The 22,389-nt window shown below is 37.8% G+C and overlaps 5 protein-coding genes across 5 annotated transcripts; 3 read left to right on the top strand and 2 right to left on the bottom strand.

Moving 5' to 3' along the window:
- Positions 1 to 1,371: 1,371 nt before the first annotated feature.
- LOC18021726 (protein KINKY POLLEN) lies at positions 1,372 to 12,288 on the bottom strand. The gene is made up of 23 exons (XM_006404649.2): positions 11,936 to 12,288; positions 11,589 to 11,688; positions 11,211 to 11,474; positions 10,611 to 10,885; positions 10,266 to 10,482; positions 9,883 to 10,053; positions 9,701 to 9,778; positions 9,359 to 9,610; positions 7,216 to 9,273; positions 5,396 to 7,121; positions 5,211 to 5,317; positions 4,709 to 5,068; positions 4,492 to 4,610; positions 4,157 to 4,403; positions 3,851 to 4,075; positions 3,596 to 3,735; positions 3,339 to 3,411; positions 3,068 to 3,169; positions 2,860 to 2,961; positions 2,445 to 2,741; positions 2,199 to 2,366; positions 1,772 to 2,123; positions 1,372 to 1,676 (listed from the first exon to the last, which is right to left on the bottom strand). Exons 1-23 carry the CDS (start codon positions 11,992 to 11,994, stop codon positions 1,558 to 1,560), a joined length of 7,611 nt encoding a protein of 2,536 aa, XP_006404712.1. The 5' UTR covers positions 11,995 to 12,288; the 3' UTR covers positions 1,372 to 1,557.
- A 579-nt stretch (positions 12,289 to 12,867) lies between these two features.
- Positions 12,868 to 14,442, top strand: LOC18021727 (F-box protein At2g21930). Its single transcript, XM_006404650.2, has one exon. It carries the CDS (start codon positions 12,868 to 12,870, stop codon positions 14,440 to 14,442), a length of 1,575 nt encoding a protein of 524 aa, XP_006404713.2.
- Positions 14,443 to 15,697: 1,255 nt separating this feature from the next.
- On the top strand, positions 15,698 to 16,060 carry LOC18021728. Its single transcript, XM_006404651.1, has one exon. It carries the CDS (start codon positions 15,698 to 15,700, stop codon positions 16,058 to 16,060), a length of 363 nt encoding a protein of 120 aa, XP_006404714.1.
- Positions 16,061 to 16,170: 110 nt separating this feature from the next.
- On the top strand, positions 16,171 to 17,236 carry LOC18021813. The gene is made up of 2 exons (XM_006404652.2): positions 16,171 to 16,183; positions 16,842 to 17,236. Exons 1-2 carry the CDS (start codon positions 16,171 to 16,173, stop codon positions 17,234 to 17,236), a joined length of 408 nt encoding a protein of 135 aa, XP_006404715.2.
- A 231-nt stretch (positions 17,237 to 17,467) lies between these two features.
- Positions 17,468 to 21,965, bottom strand: LOC18021814 (GPI ethanolamine phosphate transferase 2). Its single transcript, XM_006404653.2, has 17 exons — positions 21,830 to 21,965; positions 21,661 to 21,754; positions 21,516 to 21,560; positions 21,271 to 21,438; positions 21,117 to 21,201; positions 20,928 to 21,034; positions 20,754 to 20,834; positions 20,595 to 20,647; positions 20,403 to 20,505; positions 20,184 to 20,327; positions 19,951 to 20,047; positions 19,621 to 19,858; positions 19,435 to 19,528; positions 18,375 to 19,295; positions 18,201 to 18,293; positions 17,806 to 18,101; positions 17,468 to 17,702 (listed from the first exon to the last, which is right to left on the bottom strand). Exons 1-17 carry the CDS (start codon positions 21,955 to 21,957, stop codon positions 17,567 to 17,569), a joined length of 2,883 nt encoding a protein of 960 aa, XP_006404716.1. The 5' UTR covers positions 21,958 to 21,965; the 3' UTR covers positions 17,468 to 17,566.
- Positions 21,966 to 22,389: the final 424 nt, after the last annotated feature.

Below are 22,389 nucleotides of genomic sequence, written 5' to 3' on the forward strand. Positions count from 1 at the left end.
CCTTTTTCTAATTTGTCTTCTTCATCTTCTAGTTTTCTTCCTTTTTATTAATTTTTTCTTTCACTCCGTCTACTATCTACTGATTTTCTTCTATGACTTCTCTTCTGATTATCTTTTTTTTTTCTCCAATTGGTCATTTGATTTTTTTGTTCATCGTCTTCGACCTATCCGGCTTTTTTTTTATCTTACTTGTTCACTGTATTAATTTTTGTTCATATTTTCATTGTTTTCTTATTCTTCTCCTTTTTCTTTATTTTTTTAGCTTTTCATATTCTTTGTTTTTTCCTTCTTATCTTTTATTATTTTTGACTATTTCATCTTATGTATTGTATTCATCTTATTTGACTTCTTAATTTTTTTTCATTCAGTTTTTTCTTCGTTTTTTTCTATTGATTTTCTTTGTTTTATTTGTCTACCCCATCTTCTTTGTTTTCTTTTATTGTCATTGTATTCTCTAAATTCTTATTCTTCCACATCTTTTATTCTTCTTCTTTTGGTTTTATTAGTCATTTTTATCTTCTGCTTCTTACTTTTTCTTTGTCATTTTTTTTATCCAAACTTTTTTTTCTAATTTTTGTTTGTCTTTTTCACATCTTTACTTTCTTCTATTTTTTCTTTTGCATCTTCGGGTTTTCATCTTCTTCTATTTATTTTCTTTATCTACCGTTTTTTTCTTCTTTTATTATGATAATTTGTATGAAAATAACAGCAAAATTGTTATACAAATTATGAATATAAATTAATTAATTAAGGATATTTAAAAAGATTTTATTAAAGAATAAAGAGTAATTAATCACCTAGATTGAATGAGAGAGCTTATAGCGAAAAAATTACTGTGCATATATTATATATGATATGATTTTAAATGTTTTTTTGATTAAATTCCAATTTTTAATATTTGTTTATTTTCTATTTTAAATATTTTTTGATTAAATTCTGAATTTTAATAATTTTTATTAAATTTAAATTTTTTTTTATTAAATTCCGATTTTAAATAATTTTTATTAATTTTACAATTTTTCATAATTTTTAATTAATTTACGATTTTTAATAATTTTTATTTTTAAAAAATATAAGAAGGGGTAAAAGGTAATTAGCCACCCTAAGATTAAATAAGAGAGCTTTGACTCAAAATTTTACTTTGCTTATAATATATATGATATCTTTTAAAACTTATTTATGATTGTGTACTAAAAATTTGTAATTGTTTCTCAGGTTTCAGCCACCTGACAATAATAATTGGAACTTATGTGCTGAAATTGAAACTTTGTTTTGTACTTTGTACTTGGATTGTTTAAATTGTGAGGCAGCTTCATCAATATTTCTTATTATATTTCTGCAAAATATATGTTTATGTAACAATTTGTTGCTTACACTTGAACAGATTCAGTACATACCTTAACTCCAAAACACAACCTTCTTCTCCGATATAAGTCATCTGTAATAAACAGTCTTATCAACACTACACTAGTACAGTGGATGAAATCTAATCTTAAAAGAGTGGAAAATTGATAGATCTCTTTGGCGAGGAAAAAAAACAAAATTTTGAATTCTAACTTAAATATGATTCTGGTCAAGGAACTCTTCATAAGCAGAAGATCCACTGGAAGAATCGCTTTCGTATCGATCTTCTTCCTTAGGAGACAGAGTACGCGAGAGTTGAGGCTTCTTAGAACCTGTAACATAACAAAACATAAAGAGAGTTGTTTCACTTTTCTTGTTTTTTTTTCAACTTCATCACCTTGACATCAACACCAAATAATTTTTATACCTTTAGTAGTGTTTTGATTTTGGAACTTCTTAGAGTGACGCCTGATGAGTTTCTTAGCTTTAGTAATCGTCAACTGTCTTGCAAAAGGAGAAAAGTCTGATTCATTGTCACTCCACTCCCCTGGGAAGCTCTCTTCTGTTTCTCCTCTCATAGTTCTAAGCACAAACTTCTTCGCCTTTCGCCTTTGAGTATTGAAAATACCTCTAATCGATGTGACAAATCCATCACCTGCATTGTCACCAGGACGCTTCTCCCATGCACCTGAATCTTGATCTGATCTCCCTGGCTCGTCTTTGTCTCTCAAACCAATCTGATCTTTTGGAACATGAGTTTTGTCTTTGAATTTTTTCATCTAACAAATGAACAAGAGTCAGTGTCACATCAAACCCATATACATTTTTTATTGCTGGTGTGTAAATGGTCTTACTTGCATTCCGGTTACAGACTTGAGGACTCCCCATATTATATGCTTCTTAACTCGAGAGAAGAGTCTTCTCCACGTGCCACTGAATTCGACACGATGAAACGTGTCCATCAACAGTTTCATATCGTTCACAACAAATCTTGAGCCCTCGTAAGTGATCAACAATTCCACCTATAGGCTCAAAACCAATGTTACAACGATTAAGTTTATACAACACTAACTTAGATGAGTTGATTGAAACTGACATACCTGACTTATCTTGATGGTCTGGAATTGCATAATCTTTTGAGGCCTTGATTTCTTGTCTTCCAATGACTTTTCCACCTTCTTCTCTTCGTGAACCGAACGGCCAGCCTTTGTGGTTTTTGAATCTTTAAGCTTGTTTTTTGAGGATTCACTCTGATGCTCCATGGAAGACAGAACAAGCTCATTAGCCACTGATTCAGCCACCGTCTCCTCCCATGTTCTGTCGAAAGAAGACGTTCTCCTCAGTTCTGGCCCTGAGCTACGGAGTGATCTTGACTTTGGGTTTTGATTCCTCGAACCCTGGAAACATTTCAAGAAAACACGTATGAATCTTACAAGAGATGATATGAGTGCAAGAATCACAAAGTAAGGCAGCATATGTTGAGAAAATCAATCATTTACAAAAAGAAAAACTCACCTGGCTTAGATCAGATGAAGAAAGCAATGCTGCGGCTTCTTGTGCGAATGAGCCTTTCCTGACTCGCCTTGATCCTGCGGTTGTTGACACCTTCCAAACTTCCTGGGAGACAGAATACGAGCACAGAGTCGTAAATGCTTATAAGACAAGCTGTGTCTCCCATTATCTAGCTGATTAAGAAAGAAGTAACAATGGATAAAGAACAAACCTCCCTTCTCTGAGAATGTTGCTCCTCTCCAGGGAAGATATACTCCCACATCATTGTGTACATTGTCTCTGTCAAATGGATTTTTAGAGGATAGATTTCAACCTGTCAAGCAAACACAAGAGAACTCCATTTAAGTAATAGGATATATATAACATATACTTCATTTAAACTTCTAACTTGCTGGAAAAAATTTCTAAGCTCAAGCTTCTTGACTCTTCTAGTCTCATATTATTAGTTTCCATTAGATCATACAAAATAAAGAAAGACTTGCCTGGAAAAGTTCATAAGGAGCTTGTCCGTCTTTTGGGATTCCTTGTCTTGCATCTACTTGTAACATCACTTTCCTGTATCCAATAAATATCACACTCAGATTTTATAGCCTTGAAGTTGTAAACCTTTTGGTTCTACACATAAGAGCATCTACCGATAACAAACATATTATGATTATCTATTAGTCCCCAAAGACATGTAAAAATAAGAAGTGCCTAAAAACTAGTTTAGCTGAATGTGCAAAAGAAAGGAACTCACTTGCCCCATTCCGGAGGAGGATTCCACGCAGAAAGAACAGTATCAGACTTGGCATTAGGCAAACAGTTACGCAGGACAAAGTATCTTGTTGTGAATAGGGAAATTCCAATATCTCTCAAGTCCCTGTTAAAATCATAAATCTGCAAGCAATGTGAAACATCTTTAGTAGAGCTTTCTTGCCAAGAAAGAAAGGATAGAGATGTGTATCGACCGGTCATCGCAAGTTACCAATGTCTATAGCCATCAAGGACTTACCATATTGTCTATTTCAACCTCAGCGAATGTTTTGCCATCTAAAAGCATAGACCAAACGACTTTGTTGATTTGTAAAGAAATGCGCATAGCCGAGGATGGTCTTTTGTTCTTATCTTTCTCCAACAATCTTAGCTCTGCAGCATTCTTGACAGAGATCCGCAGTGCTGTATAAGCTGTCTTCCTAGATTGTCTCACATTAATATATGCTTTTCTCAATTCCTCCACCTACAAATGAGATTACTTAGCTTACAAGGTATCATTCAATTAATATCTACTCTTTTTTTGTGTGTAGAGCTCTTTTCTCACCAATATTGACCTCCCACAAGTGATCATCCAATCGCTTTTCTTTTCGAGGTTTATGTTTCCTGAGTTACTTTCGTTCTGCGTCAACTTTCTGATATCATCGATAAGCAACATCCTATCCCTCTCTCTCTGTTCAAGTTCGATTTTCGCAAGTTCCACTTCCTCAACACCATCAGGAACCACCTCATCAATCTCCTCTTCAACTTCATCATCTTCTTCACCAGAAAGTTTCAAATTGTCGTTCTGAGGCCTGAATGTGTAGTAATAAGATATATTCATGAGGGGTTACATTTTAACCAGAAAAAAAAAGTTAATAAACTTGCATGTAAAACACTTACTTTGGTAACCTTGCAAACAAAAGATTGGACAAAACATCCAACATAACTTGAAACTGACGTGATGTCATCGATGCTGTAATATTACGAGAATTGAAAGTAAGCTCTTTCAATGGCTTCACCTGTTAGATAGCAATTCAAACATTGTTACAAAAGGAAAAAAACGAAAATTTTTCTGCAGAGATCTAATTTTTTTCCATTGAAAAGAAAAAGGTTTTACCTTTAGGTCAGGAGTCACACCTTTATGTCTGGTGTATTGAAAGTACATGTCACAAGGCGTGAAAACCCTTTCAAGAAGTGCACCAGTACGCTTTGCCTTTGGAGAGCTTCTTCTAATCTTTGGTAGCCATTGCACACCAGCTCCTGGATCAACATCTGTTGGTGCCACATGAGCTTGTACATGCTCCAACATCATCGACACTTCCATGCGTGTCCATGTCATGTCAGTGCCAGCTTTTTCCGGATTATGATCGTTCTCGCTTTGCACTGCCTTCTCAATCATGTCATACCCAACATGAACAACCGAATGAAATGATCGTGCCAAAACACGACCACTAGCAGCAGCTAGCAAAAACCTACCCTGATAGATGAAGAATAATCTTATATTAGGCATAATCTTTTTTTTTTCCAGTAATAGAATAAACTGTCCAAGAATTGCAAGAATCATACATAAACAGCATTGAAAGTAATAGTATGTTACTCCAAGGTTGATCTATACTTACATTTACGTCTTCTGAATGGAGATTGAACTGTGGCTCAATAACATTCACCATAAAATGCCGAGTTCCTTCTTCCTCTGAACCATTTGAACTGCCAGTCTTTGTGGCTCCTGAACCGATACATAAGATGGATCATAAACACAAATAAGAGGGAAAGAAGATAGTGAGGGGAGTCATCAAGAATTTACCAAGTGGGAAAGATGCAAAGTTCTCTGTTTTGATTTGTTCTGATGAAGGTGAAATAGCTTCCACAGGCTCCTTAGATTGTGAAGTGAGATTTTCATCTTGAGGAGCTTCTAATTCAGATTGCTTCTGGTTGCCTTCAAGTAGTTTCCTCTGAGCATACTGACGTGATGGAGAAGGCTTAGGGGCTTGAAATGCTTTAGACATCCCACCAACAAAAGACAAAACAGCATCTCTGTTTTCAATGTTCCACAACAGTTTGAGACCGTAAACAAAGATACGCTGACAATTGTCAGCTATCACGACATTGTACCCATCATCATCGCTCGGATCCGAATGAGAATTCTCCTCAGTCTCACTCTCTCTCTCGTTTGTAGACCTTGCATCGACTTTTTCACGATATATTTTGCCTTCTTCTTTCCACACCAACAATCTTTCAGGGTCAGCTTTAGGTGCTTGCCTCCTGATAGTGAAGTAATCAGACGAAAACAGAAACCCGTCGTCAGGAAGCTTCTCAGTATTCTCAGGAGTGACTCTATCAGTTGATCCGGATTTTGAGCTTGTTCTAGACATCTGAGCAGGCTTAGAGCAATCCTGATGATCCCTTTTCAAAAACGCTTTAGGCACATGAAAGTCTATTCCTTGATATACAGGATCAAGAGTGTCACGCTTGCAATCAAAAGTGAAAACTTGGTTGCCACGGCTAAAGCACATTTCATATTTCAGCTTGGTCATATTAAACGTCAAGCCTCTCGCAGGATTATCAGGATCAAGTGGCATATGTTTTATACAAATGGGAGCAACATCTACACGGAGCATATACTCTGTCATCACTCTGTCTAGTGATAGATTCCCTGATCTTGGGATTCTTGGAACACCGAAACGAGGCCACCGGGAAAAAGTCCGGAGCTTGTAAGGAGGAAGGTAGTTCATGTTCCAGAATCTGAACAACCATGCTAAATCATGACCACCAATGTTTATTGTAGGCTTGCACTCGGACCCAACTGAGACTTTTTGATGATCAGGTCTTAATGAGAAGTCAAAGCGTAGTGAGAGAGAAGTAGACCTGAAAGGATCATAGATTTTCTCACGAGCCTTTCCTTCAACAGGTAAAGCAAACAGATAATGATTCAAAGGGTTTCCGGACTCGCATTCCCAATCCATCCGGACTTCGAGACTGAAACGTGGAACCGCAAGAAAAGGGTAGCTTGATGGACACGGTATAGAGTTTGGATAACGTCTAGCTAGGTTTTCGAAACTGCTCATGAAGATCTTTATGTTCTCGGCTGAGACGTGGAGACGACCGTCTGATTGTTGAATTTCCACGGATGCAGAGGTCATCTCAAGCTTGTCAAGCTTTTCATAAGGGTCTGGAGTAGCAAGAACGATCCACTTTGTCTCAGAGAATGACAATGTTATATTCCCATGGATGTAGTTTCTCATTTCATCCCACCATGGTAAGCTTTTCTCCTTTTTAGGAGGTGGGATAAGGCCAGGACCCTTGAGACTGAGATTAGCTCTACGAAGAGCCACGGTGAAGGCATAGCTTATATCAGCAAGCACTGGCTCGTATCCAACTCCAAAGGAGACCTCTCCTTTCTGGAAGTTTATTGGTAACTCCATGTATGTTTTCATTGCAGGTGTTGTTCCACTAGCTGATCTAAGCATCTGCACTTTCCTCCATCTTCCTATGTACACATCATGGACTATTTGTGGCTGAAAAGCTGTTGCCTATGTCAAAAACAAGAAGAAAAAACAAAGATTAGGAACTTAGGAATATAAGAATCAAGAACCTAAAAGGGAAATGATATTGGACTTATGTTACCTGCTGAGCCAAGACAAGACGGCCTTCGGATTTACCTAAAGTTGTTGAGAGAAGAGGATATGTGTAATCTCTTATTTGAACAGCAAGAGTTCCAGTGTTTAACCGGAGATTGCATCCATACATCCGCGAGAAAGGTATGTCTTTTTCTTCACATACAGGATCAAGATTCTTAACTATTTCTATCATCCCAGCTTCACCTCCAACAATAGCTGTAAAACTTAGATCCAGATCAGTAACAGATACAGAGAGAAGAGATTTCCTAGAAGTGCTCATCTTAAAACCAGCCTGAAACCCTTCTTTACATGCACCTGAACCCTCTGAAGCTCTTAAACTTTGACAAGACCTGTAATACGAATCAAACGATTGTTTATGTAACTTTTCATTCATCGTTTTGATAATCTCAGGATCTTGCACGTCGATTTCTTCTCCTTCGAAAGAAATCTTCTTCTCGCAGCTATCTGACTCATCTCCCACGGACTTAGGAGCCTGGTTTCCACTAGAAACCAATTCATCAAGAAACTTGGACCTCACGGCTAACTCATACGCTTCTTTCTTCATAAGATGATAATGCTCATCAAGCCAGCCTTGGATTGGTTCTTCCTCTATATCAAATATCAACTTCTGGATGCAAAATCTTACACGTCCAAACTTCTTCGACCCGGGTTTTTTGCTTGATGTTGAAGAGCTTTCCTTTTTATCAGGAAGAATGAGTCTGGTTTTGGCTTTGGTTACAAGCTTCAAAGCCCTAATCATTTCTTCAACAGCATCATCTATAGCACGGAGTTGTAGCCTGAAAGGCATACATATATTTATGTCAAGTCCTTGAACTACCCAATCCCATGGAGTTGCTGCGTTTGATGAAGTCGAAGACATGCTCGGTATTCGTGAAATCTGTACCCTACTACTTTTGAATATCCTACAACCACAAAAACCTAGCATAAACCCTTCCAAGAGCACACCAATACGCACATTCTCCGAGAAAATTGACTGAATTTGCAACTCAGCCTCCACACCATCCCCTGCTTCAGCAGATATGCTTAACATCTCAACATCAACAGCAAATATAGATTCTTTCTTCTTTTGCTTATCAACAGAAACCGAAGAAGTAGCAGTTTTTTCTTCAGGAGCTTCTTGGTTTCTGTTACCTTGTTGCTTAAGTTTCTGAGTTAAGACCAGTGACTTCAAACGCAAGGCAAGCTCAACCATTGATATATGCACATCAGGCTCCCATCTAACGACAATATTAGAGGCACTGAAGAGAGAACAGATTGCAATTTCTTTACCATTACGACGTACAAACTTTGCGTTTTGTATGTCGCAAAGTGTCACTCTTGAAACCGGGTGTGGCTCCTCCAAGAACTCCTGGTAAACCGATTTCGCGTTTTCGAACTCTACCTGTGACTGAATCTCCTTGTTTAGAGTAAAACCGAACTTAAGTAACTCAAAGGAGACTATGTACTTCAACTTCTCATGTTCCTTGGACAAGTCAGACATAATGCTGGCGGTTCGTGGCGAGCCATCAGCCGAGACACTGATCACAACTCTTCCACCTTGTGAACCGTAATTGACACGTTTAGGATCTTCAATGACTGTATTGTCTAAGCTTGAATCTCCAGAGAAGTTCAAAGAGAAACGTTCAACATTGAGTTTCAAGAGCTGAGTTCCTTTGCTCGATGATGGCTTCTTCGGTTTCTGTGCACCTTTGTCTTGCTTGCTACCACCGGTTAAGCTTTTGACGTAAGCTTGAATCGACATTGCGTTTACGACAAGCGCTTCGAAGCTCTTGAAAGAAAACAAAACACCGACTTCTGATACGTCAACCACTATTGTTTGTTTACCTTTAGAACCATCATCCTCATTGTTCTTGCCACATTCCAATCTGACTTTTCTTACATTGATTAATGAACCTGAAGTTGACTCCAAACCAAAGAGACTTTCTTTCAAACTTCCACCATGTTCATCAACCATGCATAAACTCAGCTCATTGAGCTCCATTTGCACGCATGTTCCTTTACTTGACATATTATTTGCAGTGACCTGTAATGAATCTGAGCAGCACTGCAAAACACATTCAGTTATTTAAAATCAGTTTTCAAGATTCTTGATAAGCCTTGTTTAATGCAAACAAGATCGCAATACTTACTTGGTATATAGGAGAACTGTCGAGATTGTATAGCATGACCGTCACATTGGGGATTGATGTGACACATTTCCATACAACAGCCTTAAAACCACTAGATTCTGATTTAGCAATGTTAGTTTTTTCTTCTTTCAGAACCAATTTTTTCTTTCTAGAGAAGTGCAAACGCAACAACGGCTCGAATCTTGTCATTACAATGTTGCAGATTACACCTCCCAGCTTAATCTCAACCTCAGCTCTAACAGGGAAAGATTCCTAAGAGCAACACCAAGATCAGGTCAATACATCAAAGTCATGAAATCTGAGGATACAAACATTGTATTGTATGTAATTCAGAGGACTCACTTGCACTGGACAATAGACCTTGGAGAGAACTTCAATTTTTGTCATCTCCAAGACAGAAATTTCAGATTCTCTAATAAGCTGAAATGAATATGAAGTTTAAAGGCAGCATTAGAAGATGGTACATCAGAAAAACGAAAGTTTCAATGGACTGTTACTAAGAAAACTTTCTCATTTAACATTACATGCATCTCCCGGAGTTCCATGACAACATCAAGACATGTTTCTTCCTTGCCAGCTTCACCGGACTGAGATTTAGCACTTCTCAAGTGAAACCCTGTCATGCTGTTCGCGATAGAAAAATCATGTTCTTGATGCACAAGTCTGATATCAAGCTTTGACAAATCAAATGATACCTACCACATAAAGTCAAAGACAAGGGTAAGAACTTTAGCTAATGAAAATTGACTATACACCATATGCACTCACACCTCTCTAGTGGACTGTGGAAGCATTTAATAATCTTACATGGTTGCTAATTGTAGCTTTAAAAAATTTAATTTTAAGCAATGTTAAAAAAACTGGTACTTGCGGTTACCTAAAGCTTAAGAAAAAAAAAGTGTCTCACTTTCTCAGGGAATGTCGAAGCATGCTTTGCAACTAAAACATTCACTGGTTGCTTTGGAGGTTTTTCTGAAGCTGTGTAACTAGAACTTGATCCAATCACTTCACCAGTGGAAGTAGCATTCGTTGGGGATTTTCTTTTCAACAACATCTTCTCATTGAGGTTAAATACAGTATCCGCTAGATCTACTTCGACGTTCTTTATACTTGAACTTGATTGTCTGCTCCAAGAAGATCACAAAATCGCAGCCATGAATACCAAAATATACATGTAAACGGGGCTTAATAGTTACTATAGGTAAGAGAAGAACACGTTAGTAATGTCGAAAGTATGTAAAGCAAAAAGTACCTGTTATGACCAAATTCGCAGGAGAAAGAAAATTTCTCGCAATGCAAAGAAGAAGAAGAAGAAGAAGAAGAGGAGCCCTCTGCGATTTCGGAAGATGGTTGCTTAGCGAGCAAAATGTCACTGTTCATGTCAGTTGAATGAGTGGAAATAACATGTGGTTCACCAATCTGTACAAATATCGGCAAGAGGTACAGTTTGATGAAAAAACTAGCTGATCCTCTGTCCTTGGATAAATCAAGCTCAAGCTCCTTGATTTCTGCTCTAGCTTTAGGTGTCTGCAGTTATTTGCACGAGGATATAAGAACATGACCAGTACAAGACAGATGGTTTACTATCATTCAAAAAGGCCTAATTTTGTTACACCTAGTCATTTTAACAAAGTATATCTTCTACAAAGAATATGTTAACATAAGCACAGAATGCTAATATATCTTGCCTTATGATCAATATGTTACTAGTTTATATTCTAATAGCAAGTGAATAAGATTACATCAAAATTAACTAAGAACATTGATAGTAGCATCACTATTAATCATGGTGATATAACTAGTTCAACAAGACAAAATGAAACAGAAAAGAGAGCTGGATGCATCAATTTACCTGCACAACCAAATTTGTCATAGAAACCGAAAAGAATCTACCGATATTAGCGAGCAGCATCAACTTCCCATTGCCACCAGAGCGTGGTTTGCGAGTTTTGGATTTGCGTTTTCTCGAGTTGGAAGGCGGTCTAGTTACAATTTTGAGGTCACATATAGAGAATATCACTTTAGGATCCTGGATAAAAGCCTTTGCACAAAGCTCAACCAGAGATTGGCTTAGACTGGCTTTAAATTCTCCAACGAATATAGATTCAATAGAACCCTGTAAATAACAAGAATTACATAGACTCTGAATAGTTAAAACCCTCAAGAGAGATCAAGGAACCAAACTGATTTTTGGACTTCAAGTTACAAAACAAAGGGACATACAACACACCTTGTTGAAATGCAAGACAACATCTTTCAAGCAATTCCATCCATCTAACTGAAAACCGAGAGTTATTCCGGCGAATCGCCGGAGAATCCAAGGCAGTGACCTATTTAGAAGTTGAGGTTCCAAAAAGGTCAAAACTCAACTAAAATGATTGTAGAACATAATATGCAAACTAGTAAACTTGCTATTTCAAAAGTCTGGCAACTTGGCACCTAATCCTCATTGTTCTACCAATTATATATTCCAAAACTTTTGTTGCAACGATTACACTCAAATCAGAAAGGTGCAAAACGGTGAAAATGATAATAAAAAAAAAATCTAAAATTCTTCACTGAAAAGAGAGCACATACTTGAAGAAAACCCAAACGACGGAGACGAATACAGCGATCACGGTGGCCAAGATAAGCATGATTCCAATGATGTTTTAGTTTTTTTCAGCTTCGTCTTTGTCTTGTCCTAAAATATCATAAGCCTAAACCCAAATTCTCGAACACAGAACAACAGATCTGCAATTAATCTGAAAAAGACAAACAATTTTGAAAATTTCTATATAAAAGCTTCTAGATATTGGGATTCCGACCATTGAAATTCTCTCTACTGTTACAACATGTTACTAAATGCTGCTATTAAATTCCGGTTCTTTCTTATTTTAGAATCTATCCAAACCCAGAAAATCATCACCCCCCCTGTGAAAGAAAACGAAATGAATCCCCAATCTCCAGAGAGAGAGAGAGAAGAAGAAGAAGAAAGAGTCAAAACAACGAAAAAACGTAAATTTGAGGTTACAAAATTCTCCAAAAAAGATAATAATATTATTAACTATCCAACGACACTGCACGTCGTAGTCTTTAGATCTTCTTCTTACAAACGCGCACGTGTGACGTGTCACCGAGGATGTTGGAGACTGTTGACTTTTTCCAATTTCCCCCACTTTGTATTTTCCGTTTATAATGATCATAATCTAAACTTTAGTGTCATTAATTAAATCCCAATTAGCTACAAGGCCCAACAAAAACCCACAAGCAAGTTCGATTCTATGTAATTTGATGTCATTCGATTTTTGGCAATAGAAACGTTTGCCGTTTTTATTCCTCAGATCCATCACTCTTTTCTCGTCTAAAATCAAAAAACGACACTACGTTTAACCAGTTGAATATATATAGAGCGTTAAAGAACGCAAACGCGGCTAAATCTCATCCCTCTCTTCTCCCCAACAACAGAGAGAACTTTCTCTATCTGCGATTCCAAGAATCGATCGACGCTTCTGGGTTTTCTCTCCGCCATGGAAAGAGAGAGAGCGCAGCTTACTCCTGAAATCATAGGAAGATTTCTCTACTACATTATTCGATCCTCTTTGAATCGCCATGAAAGCAGTGGAATCATCTCTAACAGAGACGCTCCTGGGTTTCTCTCCTCCATGGAAATAGAGAGAGTGAAGCTTGCAAAAGACATCATAAGAAGATTTATCCACCACATTATTCGACCCTCTTCGAATCGCAATGAAAGCAGAGGAGAAATCATCTCTAACAGCGACGCTTCTTCTGGGTTACTCTCCGCCATGGAAGGAGAGAGAGCGAAGCTTGCAAAAGACATCCTAAGAGGCTTTCTCCACCACATTATTCGATCCTCTTCGAATCGCAATGAAATCAGACGAATCATCTCTAACGGCGAAGCAATCGTCAGAAGACTCGGAACAACATCATCGTCGTCGTCGTCGCTTAGGGTTACGAAACGGAAGAAGATGATTTCAGATGGCTCAGATCTGCTTCCAATCGATCTCGTAATCGAGATATTCATACGATTACCCGTCAAAACCCTAGCGAGATTCCTCTGTTTGTCGAAGATCTGGAAATCCACAATCCGCAGCCGATATTTCAAGAAATTGTACATCGCCGAGTCATCGTCTTCTTCGAATCGTCATCGACCAAGAAGTCTCATTTTCTCCCTAAGGCGTGATGGCCACGAATGCTTCTACTTCTCCTCGCTTCAAACCAAGAACCCATCAGGTGAAGCTACTTACCATTTGAGTCATCCTACGAACAAGTTCACAATCAATTCTTCATCTATCCACGGTTTTATCTGCTATGGAACTGCTTCTAAAGCCAGGCTATACAACACTATCAAGAGACGATCCATTGCTCTGCCCATGGTCGATTCTAAGAAGAAGCTTTTGCATCAGTTCTTGGGTTACGATCCCATCGATGGTGTTTACAAATTGCTGTGTATGACCACTGGTAAGAAAGCTGTAGCTAAAGAGATTCAGGTTCTGACTCTGGGAAAGGAGACATCTTGGAGAAAGATTGAGACTTGTGCTTTTGTTCACTCTCCTCATTTTCCTCAGATATGTATAGATGGGGTTTTATACTATGGAGCTTACTATTGGGAAGGTCGTAAAGAACGTGGAGTGGTTAGTTTCGATGTTCGATCTGAAAGTTTCCATCTTGTCAAAGCACCAAAAGGGATTGGTATGAAGTTTACGAAGATGACAAGGTTCAATGGGAAGCTTGCACTCATGTACACTGGACATCGTAGAATCGAGTTATGGGTTTTGGTGGATGCTGCAAAACATGAATGGTGCAACGAGAGTTTCCCTATGCCTAGAATAACTGGTTGTAGAGGTTCGTTTGAAGCGTTTTGTGCCATTGATGAGACTGGAGAGTTTGTTTTGGCACCAAGAGAGTTTACGGAAACGCCGTTTTGCGTTGTGTATTATCATCCGATGAGGGGAAGCGTGAGAAAAGTCGACTTTCAAGGGATCACAGAACAGGTGCCTCCACCAAGTTGGGGTCTGTGTACACGGAATTGGCGTACAATGTCTATCTTCCCTAATCAGGTTGAGAATCTCTTGTTTCTCTAAGAGTGAGTGTGGTTTTCAGACCAATCTTCTCCACTGCAATGCTTTTCTATTTTGATTGTAGTTGAGTTTCATTCTAGTTAGGTTGGTAGGAGGTTTCATGATCATGGTTTTTAGTGTTCATGTACACTCTCTTTCTTTTTTTTGAACTGGTCTCATCTTCCTTAAATGTAGAGGTCTCTTGTAAATTCTTTCTCATGATTCACATATCTTGTAAATGTCCCATCCCATTTGATGGAGATTAACATTTTGGAAGATACAATGTTTTGAATTGAGTTGGTTGGATTTGTGTAGGAAATGGTCTTACATCGGTTAGCTTTTGGTCAATTCGGTTGAGAAGTCTCAAATTATGGAAAAAGTATAAATAAGACATTGGATTTTGTGAGCTTGATCTCTGGTATGAGCTTTTAGATCGAACAATATGGTAACATCATAACATCTAATACGGCTCTGATGGCAAATTCAAGCCATACTCTAATTACAATTAATTGAAAGGTCTTAAATTATTTGTGGGAATGTTGTCTGGAATGTTGGGATGTTGATTTGTGGGAAGTTTAGGATATTCATGGGTTAAGTATTGGGTTGGGCAAAGAAGGTATTTGTGAGCTTGGTAATGGTGGAAACGCCGTGGGTTGAGGAAGAGAAGAAGGAGGCAATGGTGGCATTGTAGTGCTATATTGGAGAATATGGTGACGAGGAGCTGAGAGACCGGTGAAAAGGCTTGTGAATTAATGTCAGTGCAATGACAAGGAGGGACGATAATGATAATCAGTGTGCCATTTTGGGGATTTAGCCATTTAGGGTTTTGGTTGTTAATTACTAGTATAGAGAGTTGTGATTATGAAGGTTTTTGTGCGTATATTTTATAGAGTAGCTAACTAGGGTTTGGGGTTATAAATGAGAATTAGGTGACGGGAAGTTTGAAGAGTTTCATTGATTATAACTTTCTAAGTGCAACTTGCTAACAGTTGCTTGTTTCACAAGAAAGATGGAAGCAACAGTCAGAAAAAAAAAATTCATAATACTGAGAAAAAGGAAACATCACTCGCACATATATATTTACTTTTTAATTTGTTTTTTTTTTGTCGTTATACATGATTCCTTTTATTTTTGGTATTTACTCTCTACTTTCCTTAATTGGAGTGGAAGATGAAAAACTCAAACCTTATATATAAATAAAACCTTGAACCCTCTCCACATTATTTCTCACAATCACTCGATTATATTAGCAAAAAATCAGAAAACAACAAAGCCATATATGGCGATAATATTAAGACATCGTTACATTGTCTCTGACGTTTTTGCTGTACCGTTTCACACAAAACAAGGAATCGGGTTTCACTACTTCTCACGTAACTCTGTTTCACACGTTCATAAAAAGGTTCCAATCGCCGGTTTGAAACGTTTTCGTTACCCACAAAAATTTCCTTTTAAACCTTCAAAACCGATATCGCAAACTAAACCGGAGCTGGTTCATGAGAAGACGTTTCAAGCTCCGAGCACGATCAAGCGACAGAATCCAAAGAGAGAACTGTTTGCTGGTTCGGTCACAATGGGTGCTGCTCCATCGCCGAGACACGTCCCGGTTCCAATGTTTTGCATTAAAGAGAATATTAATTAATGCAAACGACTTGAGTTAGAAGAAAGACGAATCTTTCAAGATTTTTGCTTAGTATTGTGAAGGAATTTGTATTGTTTGTTTGTGGCAAATCTTTTTACGTTAGTGTAGTCATGTGCAACTACTGTAATTGAGAAAGATCCACTAATAATTAACACTAATTTCTTCTTTTCCTGTTTCTGAGATCATCAATATGTGTTCATGAGATTGTATAATTGGCAAGACATCAAACTTTAGCAACCACGATTATATACTTTTGAAAAGTTTATAAAATTAAAACTTTAATGACTAAAGATTCAGATTAAAAATTTACTAAAATCGATCAAGATTCAGATAAATTGTTGCTACTGAGCTTCAAATCTTCGAATGTGGGCCGGATTTTGTATTTTATATTTATCAAATCACAATTTATCAACGACGGCGAAGAAGACTGGATTTTGGACGAAGTTGCTTCACGGGCACGGCAAAGAGTTTATTAAATGGCCAAATTTAGGTTTTTTTTTTTTCTGGAGTTTTTTGTTGTTGTTGTATACACTACAGTTAAAGAAGAAAGGTCAAATTGAGGAAGATAATGAACGTAGATTTTTTATTTTATATGGAAACATAGATTGGTTTTACAAAAGCTCATACACATGTTTCCATTTTTCTGTATACAAACAAATAAGGAAATATAATTGTTCCTTAATTGGACTCCAAGCAATAAATTAAACCTTATAAATATAAACTCTCTCTCCCTTATTGTCATTCTATCTTTATTCTCTGATCGATTCATCAAATTTCACAGCAAAATATGTCGCTTGTGTTACAAGTTACCTCGTCAGAAACGTTTTTGCCATATCAATTCATACAAAACACGGAATCGTTTTCCATTATTTCTCTCGTGTCTCCTTTTTACATGTTCCTCAAAAGGTTTCTCTCTCGGGTTTGAAGCGTTTCTACAAACCACAAGAAGTTCCTTTTAAACCTTCAGAACCGTGGTGGCAATCTAAACCGGATATGGTTAATGAGAACCCGCTTCAAGCTCCTAGCACGATCAAGACTGTACCGCCGCAGAATCAAGAGCGAGAATTATCTGATGGTTCAATCACAATGGCTGCTGCTCCATCGCCAAGGCACTTGCCGATTCCAATGTTTTGCGTTAGAGAGAAGATCAAGGAGTCTTTAAAGCTAACGGCTTGAATGAGATTGACGAAGACGAAGAGTGAAAGAGAGTTTTAGGTTTAGTTCTGTTAGGTCAATTATGATGATATTTGTTTGTGGCAAAACCTTTGTTAAGTGCTTAGCATCCTTTCTTAGTAGCCAAGAAATCTTCAATGTACTAGAGTCACAACAAGTAGTAAATAATTGATTTTCTTTTACCTGATATTTTGTTTCATAAACTTTTAGTGTTTGAGGTTATCAAGATCTGTTCACTAAAAAAAAACACATAGACAAAAGTTTAATTAATGTCGACATTACACAATTATACTTTCAAAAGTTAACAAAATCCAATTCTACATCAAATCATGATTAACTACATACTAGTCTACGAGTTGTTGTATTGCTTCTAAGGAATGTAGTGACAGAGAGAGTGTAGGCAACAATAACAGCGACGATACAAACTCCAATGTAAGTACAAAGAGTGGTTGCACATACATACAGATACCTGTTCCCATTGTTCACCAACACAATCAACAACAACAACAACAAAAGAGATTTGGTTAAGGGTGTTCAATCAGATAAACAAAAAGACAGAATCAAAGACTTACTTGGGAGAGAAGACGCTCCACACAAAAAGGTGATTCCTCATGAGTAGCAGGACCACAGTGTATGCCGTCAAGAGTATTGAATTGATGCAGAGAGGAACAAGGCAAGGGAACCCGAGCGTTAGCTTCAAGAGTTGTCCTAGATCATTGGCGCGGTGAGCCATTATTGTTGAGTGTGAGTGGTTTCTTAGCTTTGCACCAATGTACATCACCAAGGATAAAAGAAACAACAGGGGAGATGCGTAGGTGATCATGAACATCAAAATCCCAGAAAGTATTGTCGAATGACTAGAGATTCCCTAATAAAATGGGTTTGGTTAAATGTGTCAGTGTTTTTGAGTCGAGACTAGAGCAATTTAGATAAATTAATCAAAAAACAGGGGAAGCACGGGGCTTACAATAAAAGCACCAGCAACATCGATGGTTGCTAAAGTATTGCTGTTTCCAAGAGCAAAGTGACCTGCCATTCCCATGTAGTAGAGTGCAGCAATCTACAAAAAAAAAGAAGAAAGCCCAAACCTTTAAAGCTTAAATTGATGAGCTTGTTGAGGTATGAATCATAGACAACTAACCTCAACCCATTCTTTGACCTGCAAATCTTTAGAAGAGAGACCTGTAATTGCTAGGATTTGGATCAGCAGCAAAAGTATGGGCCCCGAGTTGATCGGTTGTTGTAGAAGTAGCTGCAGAAGACACCAGCATAGTATGTATACAGCGCCAATCAAATACAAGCAATCACCTGCTTCAGCTAGAAAGGACTTGTCTTTGATTAGCATACACCATGGCAAAACTGAAGCAGCTCCAATGGCGGATAGAGAAAGTATCAAATAGATAAGTTTTGCTATGACAGTGGCTCCATAATCGGTTGACACTTCAAACATATCATCCCCATATCTCCCGGCATGCAGCAAGACTAGGAACCCACAAGTTGAGGAACTAAATGTTAAGATGCGGACAGTTTTTCTCTTAGATCCTGTTCGAAAGAGAGTGAACATTCCTAGGCCAATAACAAGGAAGTTTGAGATTAGCTGAATCCATTTGACATAACCACTACCAACTTGCTCTAGCCATTTAGAAATATCAGGAAGGCAAGTCCAGTTCACGCCCCCTTGATGCCAACCTCTCAGTAGCCTACCAGAGATAAGAAGCGAGAAGATAGAACCGACTTTATAGTCTCCGAGTATGTTCAGACCCTTGGAAAAACTGAATGACTTTATTGTCTTGAGAAGTAGCAGAAAGTAGAATGTCGATACCATAAATTGCCATATGTAATGCTCTTCTTCCACCATTGAACTAGATCCCATACTTATAACGAGGATCAAAAGAACAGCCAAAATGAACCCCTCTTCCAAACTCAATAGATTACTCAAACTGCAGATTCGATCCTTGGAATCATTATAAACCTCTTTGAATAGGGATAGAAAGACAGTGACACAGACGATGCATGAAATAAGCATGGCACTCACCCCAAGACCGAGTAAGTAAACTGGTTTCTGCAAATATAGAACAGTTTTGTTATAATTAGAGAATACTAAAGATTTCTACTAGACTTGGAAACTAGTGACGATTGGGAATCTGTCATATTTCCAAAATACACATTCATAGAACTCTAAGAAAATATGTCAAACATACTTCAGTGGTTTTGCTTGCTAACCACTCACTTGCAGGTTTCAAGAAGGCGTTATATGCATTTAAAGCTCTGCTGAAGTCTTCCACGGCACTAGACCTATTAACATGAAAGGCATCTTTGGAGTTAGTTTTAAGGAATTCAAAGTCAGGAGGAGCACTGCAAGTAGAATTCTTATACAAATCACGCACTCTGTCAATTTCTTGGACTTCCAAATGCCATGGAGAACAGCAGCGTTCCTAAACAAGCAAATAAGTTGTTTCTCTTTATCCCCAGAGCATTCACTAATATCCGAACCAAGACCCTCACAAGTTCCATCAAGGAAGCAATTGCAGGAGAAGCCTTCAAACAAGGAACTTGGTAACTGTGCTTGCATTAGTCTAAGTAACTGCCAGGAATTCAGTTCTAGTGCTCGTAGTTTCTCATAATCTGAAATGTTCAGACATAGTGAGGAAACAAAAGTTAAATGCATCTCCACAGGTTCGAACTGAAAAATGCGAGAGGTAAAAAGTGGTTAAAACCTCTTAAAGAATTAAGTGTTCCTGGGACAAGGACTCCAACGTTATTCTTTGGGATAGGCACACCAAACAGAAGAGCTAAAGTTGGCGCCAAATCTACCTACATCACAATTATTCCGTTGGTTTCATATCATGCATAACTCATTATCATCAATACTCTTTCCAAACAGAGGATAATGCTTGACTGATATGAAAAGTGATGAAAGATATCACGAAAGTTGCAATGACTGTTCTACCTGGAAAGCTAAATTATTGGTAGCTGCAGCATAGTCAGAAATATTGCTACTCAAGCCAATAAAGAGCATCAAGGAGTCAGTTTCTTCATATGAAGATCCTCCGTGATTTCCATTCTCAGTCATGCCATGATCACTGACTACTATCTGTATATGAAACCCAAATAAGATAACTCTGACATACGAAAGCCAGATGGACCATCAAACACGAAAATTACTCACCAAAAGGGTCTGTCCTTGATCATGGCTACGGTCATCAATGGCTCTTAAATGCATTGTTCTAACTATATCATCCATTTCTTGAAGTTTTGAAGCCATCAAGGGGCTACAATAGAGAAACAAATAATAAAATGTTCCGGCCATACAACTACTAACCTTTCTACTCAAAATTGAATTTATGAGACTAGCAAAGACCTGTTACGGCCGCCAGTATGTCCAACATGATCCAAGCCAAGGTAATGAAGGATCTGATAAAGGGTAGATCTAGTAAGAATGAAGCAAAGAAAATTAAGAACAATCAAGTTGAAGGGACAATACACATATCCTGGGGATCAAGAGAAAACAGAAACTAACCAGGAGATTCCAGTCATCACGATTAAGCTCATTTGGCAAGTGTCTGGACACATTTCTGTCTACCTGGACTGTATCTTTGACCTGTCAGAAAAGCATATTTTGTTTATGTGACCCTGATATAAATACGAAAAACAATCAACACGGAAAACAGCAAACTATCACAGTAAAACTCACAAAAAAGCTGCTAACGCCGTCACTTCTCATAAATGTCCCCGGGAATAACTTGAGCCATGTCTCGTCACCGAGCATCACCATTTTCCAACCAATTCTAAAGAATTGACCTGGTAAAATTATCGCACTGTCACATAGCTTTGCTTTCAAATACGTTTGCAAGCATGAATCACTAATAAAACTAATAGTTACCAAGAAGGTTGTCATCTAAGAGGGCTTGTGTGTTGAAATTGAAAGCAACATCCAAGAATCCACCAATTGCCCCAGATACCATCGCCTGAAAACAATGAAATTAATAGCTCTTCCACTTAAACACGCTTAGCAACGAAGATACACACAAACACACCTTCAACCTCGGCATTGTAACAGTTGGAGGAGCTGCTTTAGCATGGTAACCAATTGCATCTCCATTAGCCAACAGTGACTGTGTATAAGGCATAGACTCTTTCCATACCTTCCATGGAGGTTGACCATCCTTCCCTAGAACGAACTCCGCAGGAAGCCCATCAATCACCTAAACTAAGCACTCTTAAAACATTCTCTCACAAACTAAACAAGCAATAAATTATCCAATTCTTAACAAGTCCATACCATCAAAATCAGTCGATCATACTTAGAAGAGATGCCAGATAACTCCTACATTACAAACAATTCAACACTATCAGACTTGAAACCAGCCAAAATTACTCAAACGAAACAAAAGCGAAGCTATACATTGGATTCACAACAAACAAACCTGATAGAGCAATCTCAGCTTCTCGGGATGAATCTCTGACTCCTTCGAATTCGGAGGAGAATCACAGAAAGGATCACGATAGCTCTCCGAACCACTGCCATTTTACATAAACAACAACAAATAAGAGTAAGAAAATCAATAGAGTAGATTCAAATGTTATGAGTTATACCTGACGCCGGAGAGAGTCGGCTTGACGGGGAAGAAACCGAAGACAAAAATTGATAGTCCGATGATCTGAAGGATTATTCCGGCGACCGTATAGATCGTCAGTCGTGTACAAGTCATATCCGTCGTCATTTCAAGATCCGGCGAGAACTGGCAGCGAAAAAAACTAAAAGGTTCAAAAATGAAAGTGGATTACAAGAAGAAAACCAACAAATGGGCTTTTAAAATCGGCCCAGTAAATAGCCCATTAGGATTTGCTTTTTAGTAACTGTCACTGTTGTTTGATTCATGGAAAGTGTCAGTGAGTAGTACTGAATAGGAACTGTTGAAGCCTAAAATAGCTAAAAGGTTAGGGGCAATGTTACTTAGAGTCCAGTCAAAAAGTCTGACAAACTTGACCAATCAAAATCTAAAGACACACAGTATTGTCACGTGCGGCTCTAACTATTCAATTTTCAAAATATAAATGATTCCGGCGTTTTAAACGCAGTAAAACGATTGAAGCGTTTCAATCTCTTTTGTTTGTTGTTAAATAATCCATCTCTTTCAAGATTTAAGATATTT

The sequence above is a fragment of the Eutrema salsugineum genome, unplaced genomic scaffold, assembly GCF_000478725.1.
Source record: "Eutrema salsugineum unplaced genomic scaffold, Eutsalg1_0 scaffold_15, whole genome shotgun sequence".
NCBI classification, from domain to species: Eukaryota; Viridiplantae; Streptophyta; class Magnoliopsida; order Brassicales; family Brassicaceae; genus Eutrema; species Eutrema salsugineum.

Coding starts and splice junctions, on each gene's coding strand:
- LOC18021814 (XM_006404653.2), bottom strand. CDS start 21,957: ATGACGACGGATATGACTTGTACACGACTGACGATCTATACGGTCGCC. Junction 20,835..20,927: donor ACGGCGTTAGCAGCTTTTTT/GTGAGTTTTACT, acceptor CTTTTCTGACAG/GTCAAAGATACAGTCCAGGT. Junction 19,859..19,950: donor AACACTTAATTCTTTAAGAG/GTTTTAACCACT, acceptor TGAACATTTCAG/ATTATGAGAAACTACGAGCA.
- LOC18021728 (XM_006404651.1), top strand. CDS start 15,698: ATGGCGATAATATTAAGACATCGTTACATTGTCTCTGACGTTTTTGCT.
- LOC18021726 (XM_006404649.2), bottom strand. CDS start 11,994: ATGCTTATCTTGGCCACCGTGATCGCTGTATTCGTCTCCGTCGTTTGG. Junction 9,611..9,700: donor AGGTCTATTGTCCAGTGCAA/GTGAGTCCTCTG, acceptor TGTTGCTCTTAG/GAATCTTTCCCTGTTAGAGC. Junction 1,677..1,771: donor AAATCAAAACACTACTAAAG/GTATAAAAATTA, acceptor GTTATGTTACAG/GTTCTAAGAAGCCTCAACTC.
- LOC18021727 (XM_006404650.2), top strand. CDS start 12,868: ATGGAAAGAGAGAGAGCGCAGCTTACTCCTGAAATCATAGGAAGATTT.